The sequence below is a fragment of the Suillus subalutaceus genome (assembly GCF_016647625.1).
Source record: "Suillus subalutaceus strain FC151 chromosome Unknown DFJ58scaffold_380, whole genome shotgun sequence".
NCBI classification, from domain to species: Eukaryota; Fungi; Basidiomycota; class Agaricomycetes; order Boletales; family Suillaceae; genus Suillus; species Suillus subalutaceus.
Window position 1 is genome coordinate 12,166 of NW_024540629.1, and position 16,235 is coordinate 28,400.

A 16,235-nucleotide genomic window follows, 5' to 3' on the forward strand; every position below is an offset into this window, starting at 1 on the left:
TGTAGGAAACACGTTGGTGGTCGACCGGGACCTTTCAAGGGTACAAGTTGATCAATCATTATACAAACTTCAACATCGACTCACGACGAAGGATCGAGAGTTGCACATTGTGAAGATTCCTTAGTGCGGTATTCAAAATATGATGAAGTCAGGGCAAGGCAGTGAGTACTAGTGGGCGTCTTAGTGGTTCCATGCAGCATGATATCTTTATATGTGTAGCAAATGCCTGTGTCGACAGACCTCGTTCAAGCGTCTTCGGATCCGGGAGATAAGTATCAATTGGCTAGTGTGTGAGCCGTGTTCCCTGACTGGCAACCCTGGCCCATTTATGTCGGGCTATACATAGCACTTTTACGCTAACAGTACCCTCGGATCTTTCAGCCCGTCTTCTTTAGCTCTGGACCCCAAGGATGCGTCAGCGTATAAGTTGAAAACATTATTATAATTTTTGCCTTGCGGATCGTCGCTCAACAGCCTAGACCTCCTTTTCGAACACTACTCGCATCTACTCGCATAACTTCTTTGCCATGGCTTCCTGCCAGCAGCGACTGGCGATGGGCCTCCCGTCGCTCTCCGCATACAAGCGTTATCCCCAACAACCTCCTGCAACCTTGGTGCCGCTATCAACGCAACCTCATTGTCACATGCACTCTAGGGCGACCTCCCATATCTCCGACCGCCCCATGCTCCAAAGACAACCTCTTGCAACTTCCCACCATACCTTCACTAACTTGGTGCCACCGCTATGACCTCTCGCAGTCTCCTGCTGCTCACTTCGACCTCCTGCATCTTCTTGTCGCAGCCGCTTGCTCCCTCCGACGATCTCGTCACGGATGCCTGCAATCTCATCAGTACGGCGCGAAGTCAGCACCCTAATTATGCCCACCTTCCATTTCTTTCCTTTCATGCTACCTATACTTACACCTTTCAATGTTTGGTCTACCTCATACATGTTGAGTGATTGGCTCAGTCAACACGCTACCTGAACAACACTCGAGCATTCTTTACAAAGGCTTAGAGTTGTACTAAGACATCACATGTCTGGACACATATTGGTACAAAAGACATGTACTAGAACGATGACTATTCACCAGAACAAGAGATTCTGTCAAGCAAAACAGAAACTTTTAACTAAGACAAGTACTAGTGCGAGAAAATACAGGTGATTAATGGTGATACAAGTATGGGGAAGGAACGAGTACTAGCAGGTGCCTGGTAATGTCGTCACCTATAAAGTTAAGCGAACGTCTGCTAGGGAGCCCTGGGGTCTTGAACCAAGTGAATGTCGTCACAGAGGGTGTTCGGATCTTTAACGCAGCCCGAGATAGATAACAGGGTACTATGAAGAAAGATCTTTTGATCCGAATTCCGAAGATGGGGACTTCAACCTAATTGGCAATTGGCCTCGTGGTAGCGATTGGGCATATAAGGGATGCAAGTGCCTTACCTCAGAGCATTCATCATTTTGAAGCTACGCTAAGGATTACGATGAGCAGCTTTCAATCCTCCGTTGTAAGTGATGTGGATTTTCATTATGCACGATGATCGATAAGCTGGGCAGACAACAAATGACATTAATACTCACCTAGTCGACTTCAAGATCACACCAAATATTATTCCCGCCGCAGCCATTCAAAAGCACAACAGATTTCCTTTCCATAGAGGGGGGATGAGTGATATCTTCAAATGTACTATGTCTACACAATCGGAGGTCAGCTATACGGTAAGCTGACAAAACAGTTGAAGAGTTTTATTATCTTCATTATCTAAATCACAATCAAGGTCGCGATAAAATCCATCAGGATCCCTCCTGGTTGTGATTCAACATTAATACACAAGTTGGGCCGGGTTGGTGCATAAAGTAGTTCACCATTCTACTCCACTGATAGGTTGAACCGTTTGCAGAGCATTCGTCGCGAGGCTTATGTTTGGATTGCAATTGTCTCACGACAACATTCTCGCTCTTGTGGGTGTTACCGAAGAATTTGGTCCACTTCCCGCACTAGTTACACTATGGATGGATAATGGATCTCTCGGCGACTATCTGAAACAGAAAATCGATCTTTCAATAGACAAGAAATTGAGCATGGTATGCATTTTATATTTGTGGAGACAGGTTGCACTTTAACTCGACATATCAGTTAACGGAGGTAGCGGTTGGCCTTGAGTATCGTTAGTAGCACTCTGCTCTGCTCTTGTATTTCAGTCCACTGATCTCCTGTAGTGCATGGCATGGGCATTGTCCATGGTGACTTAACTCCTGTATGTTTCGATCGCCACCATTCTCCATTCGAAATGACAGTTTCATAATTTAGTACAACATCCTGGTCAGCAGTGACGAGAGGGTCCGTATCGGAGACTTTGGTCTCTCGACGATTCTTGCAGAATTAGATTTCCAAACATTTGGGTCGAATCACGCGGGCAATGTTCGATGGATAGCCCCCGAAATGTTGGATGTGCTAGAGGATGGGGCTGCGAAACCAACCGTGGCTGCCGATGTTTATTCATATGGTTGTATCATGATGTTGGTATGTTATGTCTCCGTGCAAATCCATATACATAGCTGATATTATGCAGCTGTGTTCTGGACTTGAGCCTTATCACCGATTGAAGATATCATTTCACATTATCGCAGCAAGGGTGAGGGGTCGAGAACCCTTTAGCGAAATCACTGGTTTTGAGGGAGACCTCAAACAATTGGCACAGAAGTGCTTATCGGGGAGCAGCGAGCACCGCCCGTCGGCTTCGGACATCGCGAAGTTGTTCAAGTCGAGGTTAAATATTTCAAAGACGATGATGGACTTGTTGTCGAAACTTGGAGTGAATCAAATCCCCAAAGCCGCCCTCTCGACCTGTGCAAGCGATGATCGGGGCAGCATTAGTGGGACTTTGAAATACAACTGGTTGCATGGGTCGGACGCCACCGTGGTTAGTTGATTGGTATTTCAACGGAACTCCGTGTAATCCATCATTTCAACAGGTTGCGGTGAAGACTTTGGATGTTGGCGATCCGAATGTCATTAATATTAGCAAGACATGCGATGTGAGCTGACACACAGTTCAACTTTGCTGTGAAGATCAAGTGTGACCGACGCATTGCTTCGCAGATGATTCGTCGCGAGGTCTACGTTCGGGAAAGGTTGAAGCACGAGACCATCCTTGGCCTCTACGGAATGACGACGGGTTTCGGAATTCTTCCCTCCTTCGTGCATCCATGGATGGCGCATGGATCATTACACGACTATCTGAAACGAGATTTCTCCACATTGTCTCCACCTCAGAAGTTCGATATTGTGAGTTGATGTCCCGTGACGTCCACAAGTCATTCAGCTCTGACATCGAATGTCAGCTGTATCAGGTGGCGAACGGGATCAAATATCGTCAGTGATGCCCATAACTGCTCATGCGTCGAATTGATGAAGAATCCTTAGTGCACAAGAGCAATATTGCGCATGGCAATCTGACCGGTGTACGCTCCCATCGCGATGCTGACTAAATATAAAACACACCGATCTCATTCTTCTTAGGACAACGTGCTTCTCGATGATGCGGGGCGTATACGCATCGCAGACTTCAGTCGCTCCGTAATCCTTGACGACGCTGGAGATTGGAAATCGAGCGAGCAACTCCCTGGAGCTGCGAGATACGTCTCACCAGAGTCGGTTGTCCGTGACAAGCAGACAGGACCGCCGCAACCGACCAAATCCCATGACGTATACTCTTATGGCTGCATCACGATTCTTGTGTGTCTGGCAACGCATCAACCTTTCCTGAGCTGTGTCTGACGCATTTTTGCAGGTTTTGTCGGGAAAGGTACCTTATTGGTGGATTTCTGAAGAGAGTGAAGTTCTTTTGGAAAAGGTGAAGGGCACAGAACCTTTTCTTCCGCCCGTGGAGGTATGATCCTTGCACGGGTTCTCTTATGCGGTCTCAACTCACCTTTGACCAAAAGATTGATCAAGTGCACCTGGATTTGGTACGACGCTGCCTTACAATGTCGATCGAATCCCGTCCTTCCATCGAGAAGGTTCTTTACTCGGTATTAGTCCAGCGTTTCGGGTGAGTTATCTTGCTTTGTCTGCACTGCTGTTGAATCCATCGTTTGCAGTGCCGCTGATCTTACAAAGTCGGTCACGCGCCTCAACAATGACCCCCAGGCCCGTGGAGGATTTGCAAATGTTCACAATGCAGCCTTGGTCTAACAACCGTCGATGCGAGTGTCCGGCGAACAATTTCACACTACGGGTTACCCTCTACAACAACTTCAGTGAACGTAGGTGCGGTTGACATCGTGTTTTACTACGTTGCTCAAGTCAGCTTAGGTCGCAGTCAAGGACATACGAACGACGGATCATGCAGCAGACATGAAAGCCATCGACGTCGGTATCCAGGTGTTTTTCCTCCGTTCATCTGACTGTTGATTTTGCAGCGATTGTTCCAAGAGATCCGCTTATGGTTGAAACTTAAGCATGACAATATTGTTCCTCTCTGGGGGGTTACAGATGGCGCTGGCTCGGTCCCAGCGCTTGTCTCACCATGGTTAGAAAATGGCGCTCTGACAGGATTTCTTCAATGGAAGCACGAGACTCTTTCCTCCAGCGAAAAGATTGCACTGGTTCGGTCAATTCTGCTCCTGGCGATATTCACCATGCTGAGGTCAATTTAGCTCAGGGACGTGGCTCGTGGGCTTCAATATCGTATGCTTGATGCATCATCCTTGAAGTGGAAGTCAGCTGACACTGGATCGGGCAGTCCATTCGAAGTCAATTGTCCACGGAGACTTAAGTGGCGTGCGTGTGCATTTTTGTCGTTTATGAACACTGAACTGAAGCTTCATAGAATAATGTTCTCATAGACACAAATGGCAAAGCACTACTCACGGACTTTGGTCTCTCTGTCCTCCTTTCTGAGAGATCAGATCAAGTGTTATTGCCCAAACCCGGAGGGAGCGCACGCTGGATGGCGCCCGAATCTTTAGGGCTCGGTGATGAAGGCCATGGGTCACCAGTATTTTCTACAGCAAGCGATGTGTACTCTTTTGGAAGGATAATGCTCCAAGTGCGTGGGTTGGATCATCAATACTGAGTTAGCTCATCTCCCTGCAGGTCTTGGAGGGCAGGGTCCCATACCATTACATCGCAAGATATGAAGTTATTATTTCTCTCGTATTACTAGGGAACCACCCCAGGAGGCCGCCCGCATCTGTTATAAGTGACGCTGAATGGACTTTCATCCAGATGTGTTGGTTGGAAGACATGGTCAGACGGCCGAGGGCCGACGAAATCGTTGCATTTGTAGAAGGAAGAAAATTATAGTCAATCTTGGTCTATTTTTCTTCGTCCACTATAGATAGGAATCTCGAGGACGTCACGTCGATAGCCAATATGGGCGGCGTTATACCAGCGTTATCATGGTCATGCACCTATCATGCACCAAAACACAGATACTATAGGCATTGGGCTGAGGACACAACAAAAGCACCACCATGAATCAATTTTGTTGAATCTTGAGATACTATCAGCCGTCCATGACGTTCCGCTGTGCGTACTACATCGGTTTTCTCCAGATAAAATTGCCGATTGCGGGAAAGCTGTTGCTCATCCAGCTCGAGAGGCCTCAATCATTATTTCAAAATTTATAACCAAACAGTTTCTAGTTCTTTTTCGAAGTTACGTTTGCAACCAACCGTCAAAATGTTCTCTGTAACCTCCCTTTTCCAGTGGTTGCGCACGGTTTCCAGGCCAAGGAGACACAACCGTCTCAAGAGAAAACATACGTAGATCTGTCCCGCTTTCAACTTTCCTTTGTTAGCGTCGTCGTCATGGTCATGGTAGTTAACGATCCCGATCGCCCACTCTGTTGTAGATGCAGGTGGAAAGAAAGGAGATTGCACGACCAGCTTTTCGAGCGGTGAAGCGGGACGGGAAAGGAATTCCCAGTGCCAGAGACTCTGGTCAATGGAGGCAGGGACCATGAATAGCTTGACCTGCACGCCACGCTTTGTGACTGAGAAGTCGTCATCACCGCAACCCTCTCCCCACCACGAGATCTCGTGGTTCTTGAGCATCTCGAGTGCTGCTTTGTCTGTTGTGCGATAACAGGAAGGCGCTGTTGGACAACCAGGGAGCCCACCGGCCCACACAAGAATCTGCCATTCCTTGCACTTCTCAATAAGCTCTGCCATGAATCGTTTTGAACGCTCGATCTCCCTCTCCATATGCGACCGTCATGGTGATGTCGAAGATGCCGGTAAGAGAGTAGGCAACATCTTCAATACGGGTTGTCTTCCGACTCGCTGCCCAGCTCATCTTCTCCCAGGCACGATTTGGCCCGGGTTGAAAGTTGCGCAGGTCGTTCCCAGGGATCTTGGTAGTGCGGCGAAGAGCTTGAACAACCTTCGCGTCATCTTTGTCATTGGGATTCTGTGTAAGGGGCGTCCACGTAGGACCGTAATAAAACCTCATCCTAAGGGGTGCAAGAAGCTCCTGCAACGTCCAGCCACGCAAGAACCACTCGTCCTTTTCCAGCGTCTCCAATGAGTTGGTCTGAGCCAGGTGCACTATGCATATATAGGCCTCGCGGTACCATGTGAACATCGACCGAATTGCTTCGTCGAGCTCTGAGCTGCTTTCTTTGTTAATGCAGCAGGTATCAGACCATGCGAGACGACAGCCGTATTCCTTTGCTCTTACACAAAACTCCTTCAACTTCTTGTAACCCTCCCCTTCTGGCTTGAGGTTTTGGAATGTCGGTTCCGATTTTCCCCATCGATGTGATAGAATGGCGTATTTGAGCCGGTTGATTACAACCGACTCTATGGCAGACTGCCTCGACCATCCTCCACACTGACGGATGTCCTCCTCAGTGATCGTCTCTGGTGTTAGCATCTCAATGAGTTTGTCCCGTGAAACCAACATCATCGTTTCGACATCGATCAAATACGGAGGAACCAGATCAAAAACACGTCGTTTGAACTCGGCAACAACATCAGGAATGCCCGTGCCGCGAGCATGCTGATCAACAGGAGAAATGCCTGTGTCATGATCATCCTGATATGGAGATCAGCTTGCGTATGAGTACATTTTCAGCAGACCTACCGCCACAGCTCCCGCAGTCCGCGGTATTTCCGCCCTTAGTGTTTCGCGTACAAAGGTTAGCGTCTGATCTGCGGAAGGGCGGTCTTCTGGCGAAAAAGAAAAGCATTTTCGGAGGAAGGATGAATCCTGGGCCTGATCCTGAATTACTTGTGGTAGCGGTGGTACCTCTCTTGCAAGTAAATGGGAGGCAACTTTTTCGGATCGAAATTTTGACGACGACCAGGGTAACTGCCCAGAGAGCACCTGAGATGGTCGTTAGATACATAATGTAGGCTTGAATGTGTCGATGATGTACATGAATCATATTGCAACCAAAAGACCACACATCGCTTTTGGAAGTGGGAAAGGTCTCTTCATCATCATCAACCAACTCGGGAGCCATCCAGCGAATAGCGGCCGAACGGGTGTCGCCCATACCAGACCCTGGGTTGGACGCGAACTCGTTAAGCCTCTTGGAGAGCCCGACGCCCGTTACAAAAGCACGCCCATGCGAGTCAACCAAAATGTTGTCCTAAACGTACCAGTACATGGCAGATAATCAATGCTCGTCTCCCATATTGATTTTGGTAAGAACTCACACCTGTTAGATCTCCGTGAACCACAGCGATAACATGCACTGACAAAAAATCCATTTGAGAGTCCACACTTTCGTAGACGAGCAGACATACGATATTGTAGTGCCAAGGCGATATCTTGCAGCTGAACATACGGGAATTCGTTTGTACATGAATCCCATTATGACCAGAAGAACTCACCAAGCGAAAGCGCTCACCACGCTCTAAGGTCTCATATTTGTCCAAGAAATTGGTTAAGCTCCCATTCTCCATCCAAGGAAACACAAGGCTAGGTAAATGACCATGCCAGTAAACGTGTCCGAGCACAGGTAAAATATGTTCGTTCTGAAGTCTTCCCCATACTCTGATTTCTTCTACTAATTCGTCGGTGAGATCCGAGGCATTCTCAGGTTGTACTACCCTAATAACCTTGACTGCCACCGTGACCTGGACATGTGAGAATTATCAGTTTATACCGATTGTTTGACTAGCACATACTGGAGAATAATTTGGCCGGTCCCAGGTGCACTTGCAAATATGATACTTGTGACTATTTGTAGCCTCGGGATTTTCGCCCTTGACTATGTGATCAGTAAGATCAGGAATGCAACTGAAACGTAGGGATTCGGTGATTGGCTCCATCACAAGGCGGAGAAATCGCGCACGCAGGAATTTCGAACGTTTTTGACATAGATTCAGGCGAGAAATTTGACGCTATAGTTTGAAAGTGCGGGAGTCAGCCTGAGTCAACTCTAAGCTTGCCAACAGTTACTGACGCGGCAGTCTCCGTCCAATTATTTCGGTTGGCGTGCGCTGTTTCCGCTGAAGAGCACAGAAATATCGTAGGATTGACTCCGTGACATCAATCAACGACATCCCTTCCTTAATGATGTTGCGCCGCAAGGAGGACAACACAAAACAAGATTACGCGAATAGAACATGATCGAAAGGTATTTATATCAAATTTCAAATTTAAATTTCAGGTACCCTGCCATCACCTTGCACGCAACTGCGCATCCAGAATCTGGACTATCAATATATAATTGTCAGCTAGACGAGCTCTTCATTCTGCTCTTCCAGTTATCTGTCTTGCGTTTCTCCCGCTAGCTTCCAACTCTCCCCCTTCTTTCAGCTCTTCCTCCCATTCTTCCAGATCCTGTTCTCCCTCGTCCTGCTCGTCCGGCAACTCAGACTCTTCTGATTCATATGATCATCAGAAATAGACGACTTTGTGTCCTCATCAGAGTCTTCAATAGCTGCATCCTCAGCACCCCCAACCACATATTCAGCAGAAACACGAAGGACGAGGCTAGTACTCTAATCAGGCTAAACCTACGGACACGTTTTCTTGCTCAAGTAGGACTCTAGAGGCTACGTCCAGCGACGCGACGCACCTGGGAGGGAAGCGTCGTATAGAATCATTCGGCTTTTCTGTGCACGCCGTTTTCAGCGGTTTGCATTGTTTGCATTTACCATTACCTCAAGAATTATAGTCGATTCTGCATCTTGCGTTAATGTGCTAAATGTGTGGTACGACTCCGTGATACAAGTCCAGGAACAGCAACCATCACGAGACGCTGAGACTTGCATGTCCCCTTCAACCTTGGGAGGCCACATTCGCTGAAATCTGATCCTGACACTGTCTAAGCTTCTTTAACACAGACTCTCCTGCTAACATTATGTAGCCGGCCATCTTCCTCAGCGCTTGGTGCAATCATACCAGCGTCTACCACGCCGAACAACCCTCAATAATATGGAAATATAACCTGAATACGCAACCTCTCCTCTCCCTCTCAGCCGAGCTCTATCCACAGTCCCCATATCCCCACCCCTGTCTTCCCGTCTCACCTGTTCTGCCCACTACTCAACACACCCGTCATTTTGCTTCTTCGTACTATCACGTCTAGTAGCCCAGACAGCCGATATATTAGACTTGAAGGTGGGTCAATTATATTACCTTCATATCCGTTTCACGTTCTATTTATAGACATCAGTGGAAAGAATCTTCGAGTCCCTTCCGTGCGCATTCCCGCTGGAATTTATGTGTCCAACAACATCGACTCAAGGAGACGCTGGAAATCAGCCATCAAAGTTCTATTCCATGAGATCTGTAGTGTGGTGTGATACCGTGACCCTAAAACGTCGGAAACTTTCTGACGCGACTCGAGAACTGATCCTCGATTTCTAGATCATCATATACGTCACCCTGCATTCTCAGTAGAGGGCGTCCTATGAGGCCGATCGAATGCTAGGCAGCGGAGAAGTCATCAGGAAATTTTAAATGTCGTGGGATGAGCTACTCGGTCATTGAGATGGGCCATTCAGTGAGTGACCTACTTTTCATCTACTGGCATCTCGTAGATCGACCCTTCCTACCCGTGCGTGGTATCCACCCTTCCCTCACGCTGAAGATTGCTATTGTACCTGCTTGTGATAATGTGGGTGACGCTGGTCTCTGCTGTTAGTTTTTGCTGATCGAACGCCAACTGTAGTTTCCGGTCAACCATCCTGAAGCAACAGCTCTCACCAACCTCGCGTGGGCCCGCCTTATATTGACCATGCTGTCTACCTGAACAACTTGGCCTTCCTACTCGTGTTCCGCTTTAATCACCGATAAAACCTAACGAGACCATCTCTTTGCATGAAGAAGCGCTGCGCCTGCGCCCTATTGAGCACGAATCTCGTTATGCCTCATTGGACAACCTAGGGGGCGCTTTCGTTACCCGTTTCAACTATGGCAGTGACATCGATGACATCACCCGAGCTATTAGCCACAGCCAGCGGGTATGCGCGGGCAGTGTCGAGGTCGCGGAGGTTGTCGAGAAGGTCGAGGACGAGAAAAATGACGACGAAGTCCCTGATATCCAGTGCGTGAAATATATCAGAAAACATATATGACTCACCTACTCACCTTAGGGACTGTCAGTTTCAGCATACACACCTATTTAAGAATCCAACCAGATTCGCGTTGAGAATTCGTTCTCGTTGCCAGCCTGCGGGGGTGTTCAAAGCGGATGGCGATTTTCACGTGATTTTCGAATTTTGAATCGCCTCTTCATAATCATTCACTCTGACTACCACTCATAATTTAAGGAGGATGGTATACTCCGGAAAGTTGCTTGTATCAAACCAAAATGTCGTCTTCCTTATCAAGATACGACTTTCGACGTTACTCTCGTACGTACTCATTCTTTTCTTTTACATACGCAATCACCCCTCGTTATACGCATCATACACGTCCACCTTTGATTCTCCGTCTGAATCAGCGTATTAATACCTCTCCCCGTCGAATATTCTCCCTCAGTCTTTTGATCCAAGAATGAGGTGAGCTTTCTTATTCACACTTCTACGAACATTTCCTGACTATTACCCTACTTGGTCCCGTTCTCGTTCCTAGGTATGGTCCTTAGCTAATTTAGTCTTTTGATCCAAGACTGAGTCCCATTCTCGTTCCTGGTCCGAGCCTCTTCATTCGTGAGATTCCTGGCCGGAAATATATTGGGGGGAAAAGGATGGGCCGCGTCACAGGCCCCGCGACAGGCGCGGCACGACCGCCCACGCTTATCTCTTCCTATCGGTTACACGAGCGCCCCTCTCACTGCAACGGCCATCCTACGCATGCAGCAGGGATGGACGCACAATCACTCTCCCAGTTTAGTCTCCCTGTGCACCCATATTATCTTTCCAGTAAGGCCAACTTCGGTGCACAGCGCCATCATAATTCTCCCCGTTCATCGGCGCAACATCGCCGACATCCATACAGTGTACCTGGGAGGGAATCATCTATCCAAAAGTTTCGTGGACTCCCTGAAAAACCAAGTTTTGGAACGAACACTGGAGTTGGCGGGCCCTTGATGGCAGATCAGCCAAGATTCACATATCAACCATCCCTACTTACCGCTCCCAATGTCACTCCCTCCACTCAACTAGTTCCCACAATCCTCATCCCAGATTTAACTGGGCTCATCACCCGATGCAGCCAAGATCCCGTTTGCGGCGGCACATACGGAAACATCTACAAATGTATATACCATGGACCGGATGGCGATGTAGAGGTTCGTGCGGATTTCACATTTCTTCCACATTTAGTGATGCATCTGTCACCCACAGGTTGCTGTCAAGGCAATTCGGTCGCAATTCATCAGTGATCAGGTAATATTTTATATGTAGCAGGGAATAGACAGATCTAATCGAGCTTCCTTAGGTGTTTCGGAGAGAGCTCGGAATTTGGAAGAGGCTGCGACATTCTAATATTTTGAAGTTCATGGGTACAACTTCGGACTTTGGCACTTCAGTAGCTTTGGTTGCTCCATGGATCGCCAACGGCACTCTAACATCGTTTCTCAAGCAGAACAGTGACACTCTTGCGGTGCTTGATCGTATGTGTCTGGTGAGAACTTCAAATACGTCCATAGTTCGTTCGGGCCCAAGCTGATGTTTTGTGCACAAGCTCCGTGACATTGCCGCTGGTCTCAACCATCGTGAGTGAAAACGTGCATGTATAAAGGAAAACGCATGATTTTCTCCCCCAGTTCATACGTTTAGTTTGACTGAAGACAAACACCCGGAATTCAATCCAGCCGTCCACGGAGATCTCACTGGCGTAAGACACTTCATTTATTCGATCCTTCGTAGTATTAATGATGATCGACTGCAAGACCAATGTCCTCGTCGATGGCGATAGAAGGGCATATCTTGCAGATTTTTGGTCTTTCCGGAACTTTGACACAACAAACTGGCATGACGTACCTCGCGAAGTCGAGCTGCCATCCAGGAGCAGTGAGGTGGACAGCTCCTGAGCTTCTTTCTGGGGAAGAACCAGCCTCTGCGGTCACCACTCAGAGTGACATTTACTCATTTGGTAACATTTTTCTCCAAGTAAGCCGTTACCTTTTGCAAATATGGTATACTAACTCGTCCTGGAGGTTCTGACGGGAAATGTACCTTGGCCTCACTTAAATCGTGAAGCCGCAATCTTGCGCAAAGTGATCTTTGAGCAGGAACTGCATCCTCGTCCAGATGATGATCGTGTCGCCGACCAGTTCTGGAATTTTATGACCCGTTGCTGGTCTATAGTACCCACCGATCGACCTTCTGCCGCAGAAGCACTCAGTTTGTTGATCACGAACTAAACTTGCTGCGGTTTGATGGCGGTCTAGTCACAGATACCTCTACTTGCAACGACCGTCGTCTGTCTCCATGCTCTTCCTACCTTGATTCTCCTTCTCTGCCCTCCGCCCGCTCCGGGGCTCCTTCTCCTTCTCCATCTCATTCCTACCCAAATGCCCACACGGAATACTTTCCGGAAGCCTCACCGCAAGATCGCTCCGCAGATTCTAATCTATGGCCATTTAGAATTGATGCCTTGTCGCGGGATACTTTGGTCCCTGGTACACATCACGCTGATATACTAGAAGTTTGGCTGACTACTCTCATCGCAGGCTTCCCGTGACGAACTCAAACTACTCATACGATCTTTCTGCATACTCAATCAGCTGACATGTAACACTCTACGCGACATTTAACCATGACATGGACCTCTTCGACACTCCGAAGTGCTCATAGGTTGTGTATATTTTTAGTACTATGTTGGTACGCTGTCTTAACTTTAGCCTTTCCACCGAAACATGATATAAGAACCAAAATTCTGTGTCCCTGAGGACTTATCGTGTGTCATGATTATTCGACTTATCCTTATATCCCCCGACGATGTCATGGTTCTCTGAGTCTACATTCGAGATGGAGACAGGTATGTACATACCACACATCCAGCATCTATTTTGACTGTAGCGACTTACTCAACTGATGTTCTTCTTTCTGAAATCGATAAGGATGACGGTGGCTGAAAGAAGTGGGAAATTATTGACATCCTGTACGACAGTGAGTATTAATCAAATCTCCACTTCCTAATCCCTACTCCGGTCTTGGTAAGCGTTTGGACAAACCAATCGAAATATTCATGCAGTGCCGCAATGAGGGTCTTGATGGCCGAACATCATAGGGAGTTATAGGTATTGAGACTGGCAAATGGGGCAAACGGCATTATCCGAGAACTATACTATGCAAGGAGGGATGAAGTTAGTCACTACTTGTACCACTGTCGGATGACACTTGCCAGCGTTGCCGCTTGACGAAGAAGGAACGACTGTCTTCCGAAGTTCAAAGTCTGACTACGGGAGACTATTAGTATTAATATAGGCACTTGCACTGCCGTGAGTCAGGGAAATCGGTTTTGGACCTGCAAAAGAATATCATTCAGTGTTCTGGTCTAGTGTCTACAGTGACTCTACACGCAGCCTGAGAGTGCTCGAGAGGACTCTGAAAACACACTTTACAGGTTCGACTTGGAAATTCAAAGTTGGAATCTTCGCAATATAAACCGTGGAATAAAATGTTGGTATTATATTGACTCGGAGAGCTGTCCGTCTTCTGAGCTTCAAGTTCTCCTGCAAGCTCCGTTCTGGTTTGTTGTTTGGGGATACTCCCGCGGCGCGCGGCGGCGTCATATCATTCTGTAGAGTTCAACGAATCTAGGAACTGAGCGCTGAATATGCCATATCTATGGAGCATTTCATATATGTTAGGAGCAGGTGATCGATGTCCATGAGGCATGATACACGAAGTTTTTTTTTTCAAGTTTGCTTCAGTTCGTCGAAGCAGGATTTGAACTTCCCTCAATTGGCTCAAGTTATTTATGTAATAGCACATTGTTCACGAGTACGACTCGTACGTAATATCAACAGGGTTAAATGAATGTGACGAAATATGTAAGTAACGGTTCCGAATGTTCTTGTGGGGTTGATGTGGCCCCGGGCGTATGATTTTCTTGAAGGACTGTAGTTAATTTGTCATGGCATGGGTATACTCAGTGGTGGCGAACCCGACTCGGGAGTTCGTCGTATCATACACCGAGTAAAACCGCTCGCTGTGGAAGAATAATTCAGCAATTTATCTTCCCGGTAAAAAAAAGTAGCTCAACGTACAGGAAACAGTAGCCGTTCACAAAATCCAGGCCAAAACCAGAGGGGTGTCAGTGGAACTGATGACCAGGTATATGGCGTCGGTGGTCCCGCCAATGGCTGTGTTCAACGATCGAGGCCAAATTTGCCCATTGGGGGTGAGCTCATAAGTAACCCCACCAGTAGTGAAATACAAGGATGAGAGCTGGTTGTACTGGTCAGGTGAGATCTGTAAGAGACCAGTGCTCTCATCGAGGGTTGCCCCCGTAGCAGACTGATATTTGTCGAAGGCATCTGAACAGTGGATTAGAAGGGTTTCAATGTCGCACAGGACACTTACCAGTTGCAATGGAAATGAAGGTGGATCCGGTATCAACGACACCAGCTGTCTCGGCCAAAATGGACGTAGACCCATAGCTGATGGACTGATCAATGCCCCAATACATACTCGCTGGATATATTGATGTGATCGGCACATAGCTGATGTCTCCAGTAATCTTGGAGGCGTCATAACCGCCGAATGTGAGCTCACCGCCGCTATCGTCAGAGGAAGCAGGTGCAAAGAACACTCCGAGTACTACTTCCGAACTGATAATTTTCTGCGTATAGAGGTTGTCCATCACAGTTGCAACTTCATTTCCATTACTGACGATGCCAACCGTCAAATCGACCGGTCCGAGGCCAAGAACTCCATCCGTACCATCCAGATATGAGTGACTAGATGCGACGCCAATAGATTGATCACTGATGATCAGATCAGGGTTGAGCGTTACGGTGTCTGTGTATTCCTCTCCAGTAGCATAAATCCCATCGCCGTATGTAACAGACTGGAAACGGTTTGACAAAATGTATGTGCCACGTAGAAACAAATACCCAAAATTGATTGCCCGTGTCATGGCTCGTGGTAGTCTGTTTGTAAGTCTTGTTAGCCCCGATCCAGGTGAATGAGCTTCCGGTGTCTAGCACGAGTGTTCTGTATGAAATTGACAACGCGTCAGATTAAAAAATTGCAGGAGCACGAGCAGCTTACAGTACGTTGCTGGACTCCCTACGCCAATGTCAGCGGTGTACATCGCCACAGCATTGGTTGCATCGACGGAAGAGCTGCCGCCAGCTTGTAAGGCTTGGATTCGAGCTCGATCTGCAGCCGCGATGTTCTTGGTCCCATGCGAATTTATTCTAACAGCGAGCTTGAGAGCAGCTGTGCTTGATGCCGTCCGAGGATGAGGCAAAGCGCTCGCTGACAGCGAGAGGAAGGCAAGCGCCGGCAGGGCAAGAATAGATGAAAGCGATCTGGAGGGAACCATCTTACACTTCCTGAGCCATCCTTCCTAGCTGGCCGTTTTATATGGTGGTTGGTATCAAACGTTAATCTAACAACACTGCAGGAGGCGAACAATCTGAACAAGGCTTAGCGAAGTTCGAAGCGACTACGTTAGAGTGTCGGATCACGAGCTCCCTGATCATGATGTGACGGAACGTTCATCGCGTCTTCCTGCATTTTACGCAAGTTTTTTTGGGTTTCTTGTGTTTGACGTATCCGGTTGGACGTTTGTTGCCTGTGACTGCTCCTAGTAACTTTACGGCACATCATCGACGTGACATCATTACGCTATCATCGCCCG

General features: G+C 47.7%; 5 protein-coding genes across 5 annotated transcripts; 3 read left to right on the forward strand and 2 right to left on the reverse strand.

Moving 5' to 3' along the window:
• Nucleotides 1-2,108: 2,108 nt before the first annotated feature.
• DFJ58DRAFT_308832 (kinase-like domain-containing protein) lies at nt 2,109-3,742 on the forward strand. The gene is made up of 6 exons (XM_041379763.1): nt 2,109-2,528; nt 2,578-2,928; nt 2,981-3,043; nt 3,108-3,293; nt 3,350-3,380; nt 3,432-3,742. Exons 1-6 carry the CDS (start codon nt 2,448-2,450, stop codon nt 3,494-3,496), a joined length of 777 nt encoding a protein of 258 aa, XP_041235037.1. The 5' UTR covers nt 2,109-2,447; the 3' UTR covers nt 3,497-3,742.
• Nucleotides 3,743-3,878: 136 nt separating this feature from the next.
• On the forward strand, nt 3,879-5,494 carry DFJ58DRAFT_826640 (kinase-like protein). The gene is made up of 8 exons (XM_041392200.1): nt 3,879-3,897; nt 3,953-4,273; nt 4,323-4,379; nt 4,430-4,615; nt 4,667-4,697; nt 4,753-4,790; nt 4,840-5,058; nt 5,106-5,494. The coding sequence occupies exons 3-8, from the start codon at nt 4,365-4,367 to the stop codon at nt 5,313-5,315; spliced, it is 699 nt and encodes a 232-aa protein (XP_041235038.1). The 5' UTR covers nt 3,879-3,897; nt 3,953-4,273; nt 4,323-4,364; the 3' UTR covers nt 5,316-5,494.
• Nucleotides 5,495-6,167: 673 nt separating this feature from the next.
• On the reverse strand, nt 6,168-7,956 carry DFJ58DRAFT_719769 (heterokaryon incompatibility protein-domain-containing protein; the record flags this gene model as incomplete). The annotated part of the gene is made up of 2 exons (XM_041384678.1): nt 6,168-6,812; nt 7,954-7,956. 2 exons carry the CDS (start codon nt 7,954-7,956, stop codon nt 6,168-6,170), a joined length of 648 nt encoding a protein of 215 aa, XP_041235039.1.
• A 3,899-nt stretch (nt 7,957-11,855) lies between these two features.
• DFJ58DRAFT_672122 (kinase-like domain-containing protein) lies at nt 11,856-12,783 on the forward strand (the record flags this gene model as incomplete). The annotated part of the gene is made up of 4 exons (XM_041383013.1): nt 11,856-12,069; nt 12,208-12,282; nt 12,339-12,529; nt 12,577-12,783. Coding segments are annotated over 4 exons (687 nt in total), but the record flags the coding sequence as incomplete, so codon positions are not given.
• Nucleotides 12,784-14,310: 1,527 nt separating this feature from the next.
• On the reverse strand, nt 14,311-15,917 carry DFJ58DRAFT_908955 (acid protease; the record flags this gene model as incomplete). Its single annotated transcript, XM_041395134.1, has 5 exons — nt 14,311-14,576; nt 14,655-14,904; nt 14,951-15,437; nt 15,484-15,583; nt 15,646-15,917. The coding sequence occupies 5 exons, from the start codon at nt 15,915-15,917 to the stop codon at nt 14,492-14,494; spliced, it is 1,194 nt and encodes a 397-aa protein (XP_041235041.1). The 3' UTR covers nt 14,311-14,491.
• Nucleotides 15,918-16,235: the final 318 nt, after the last annotated feature.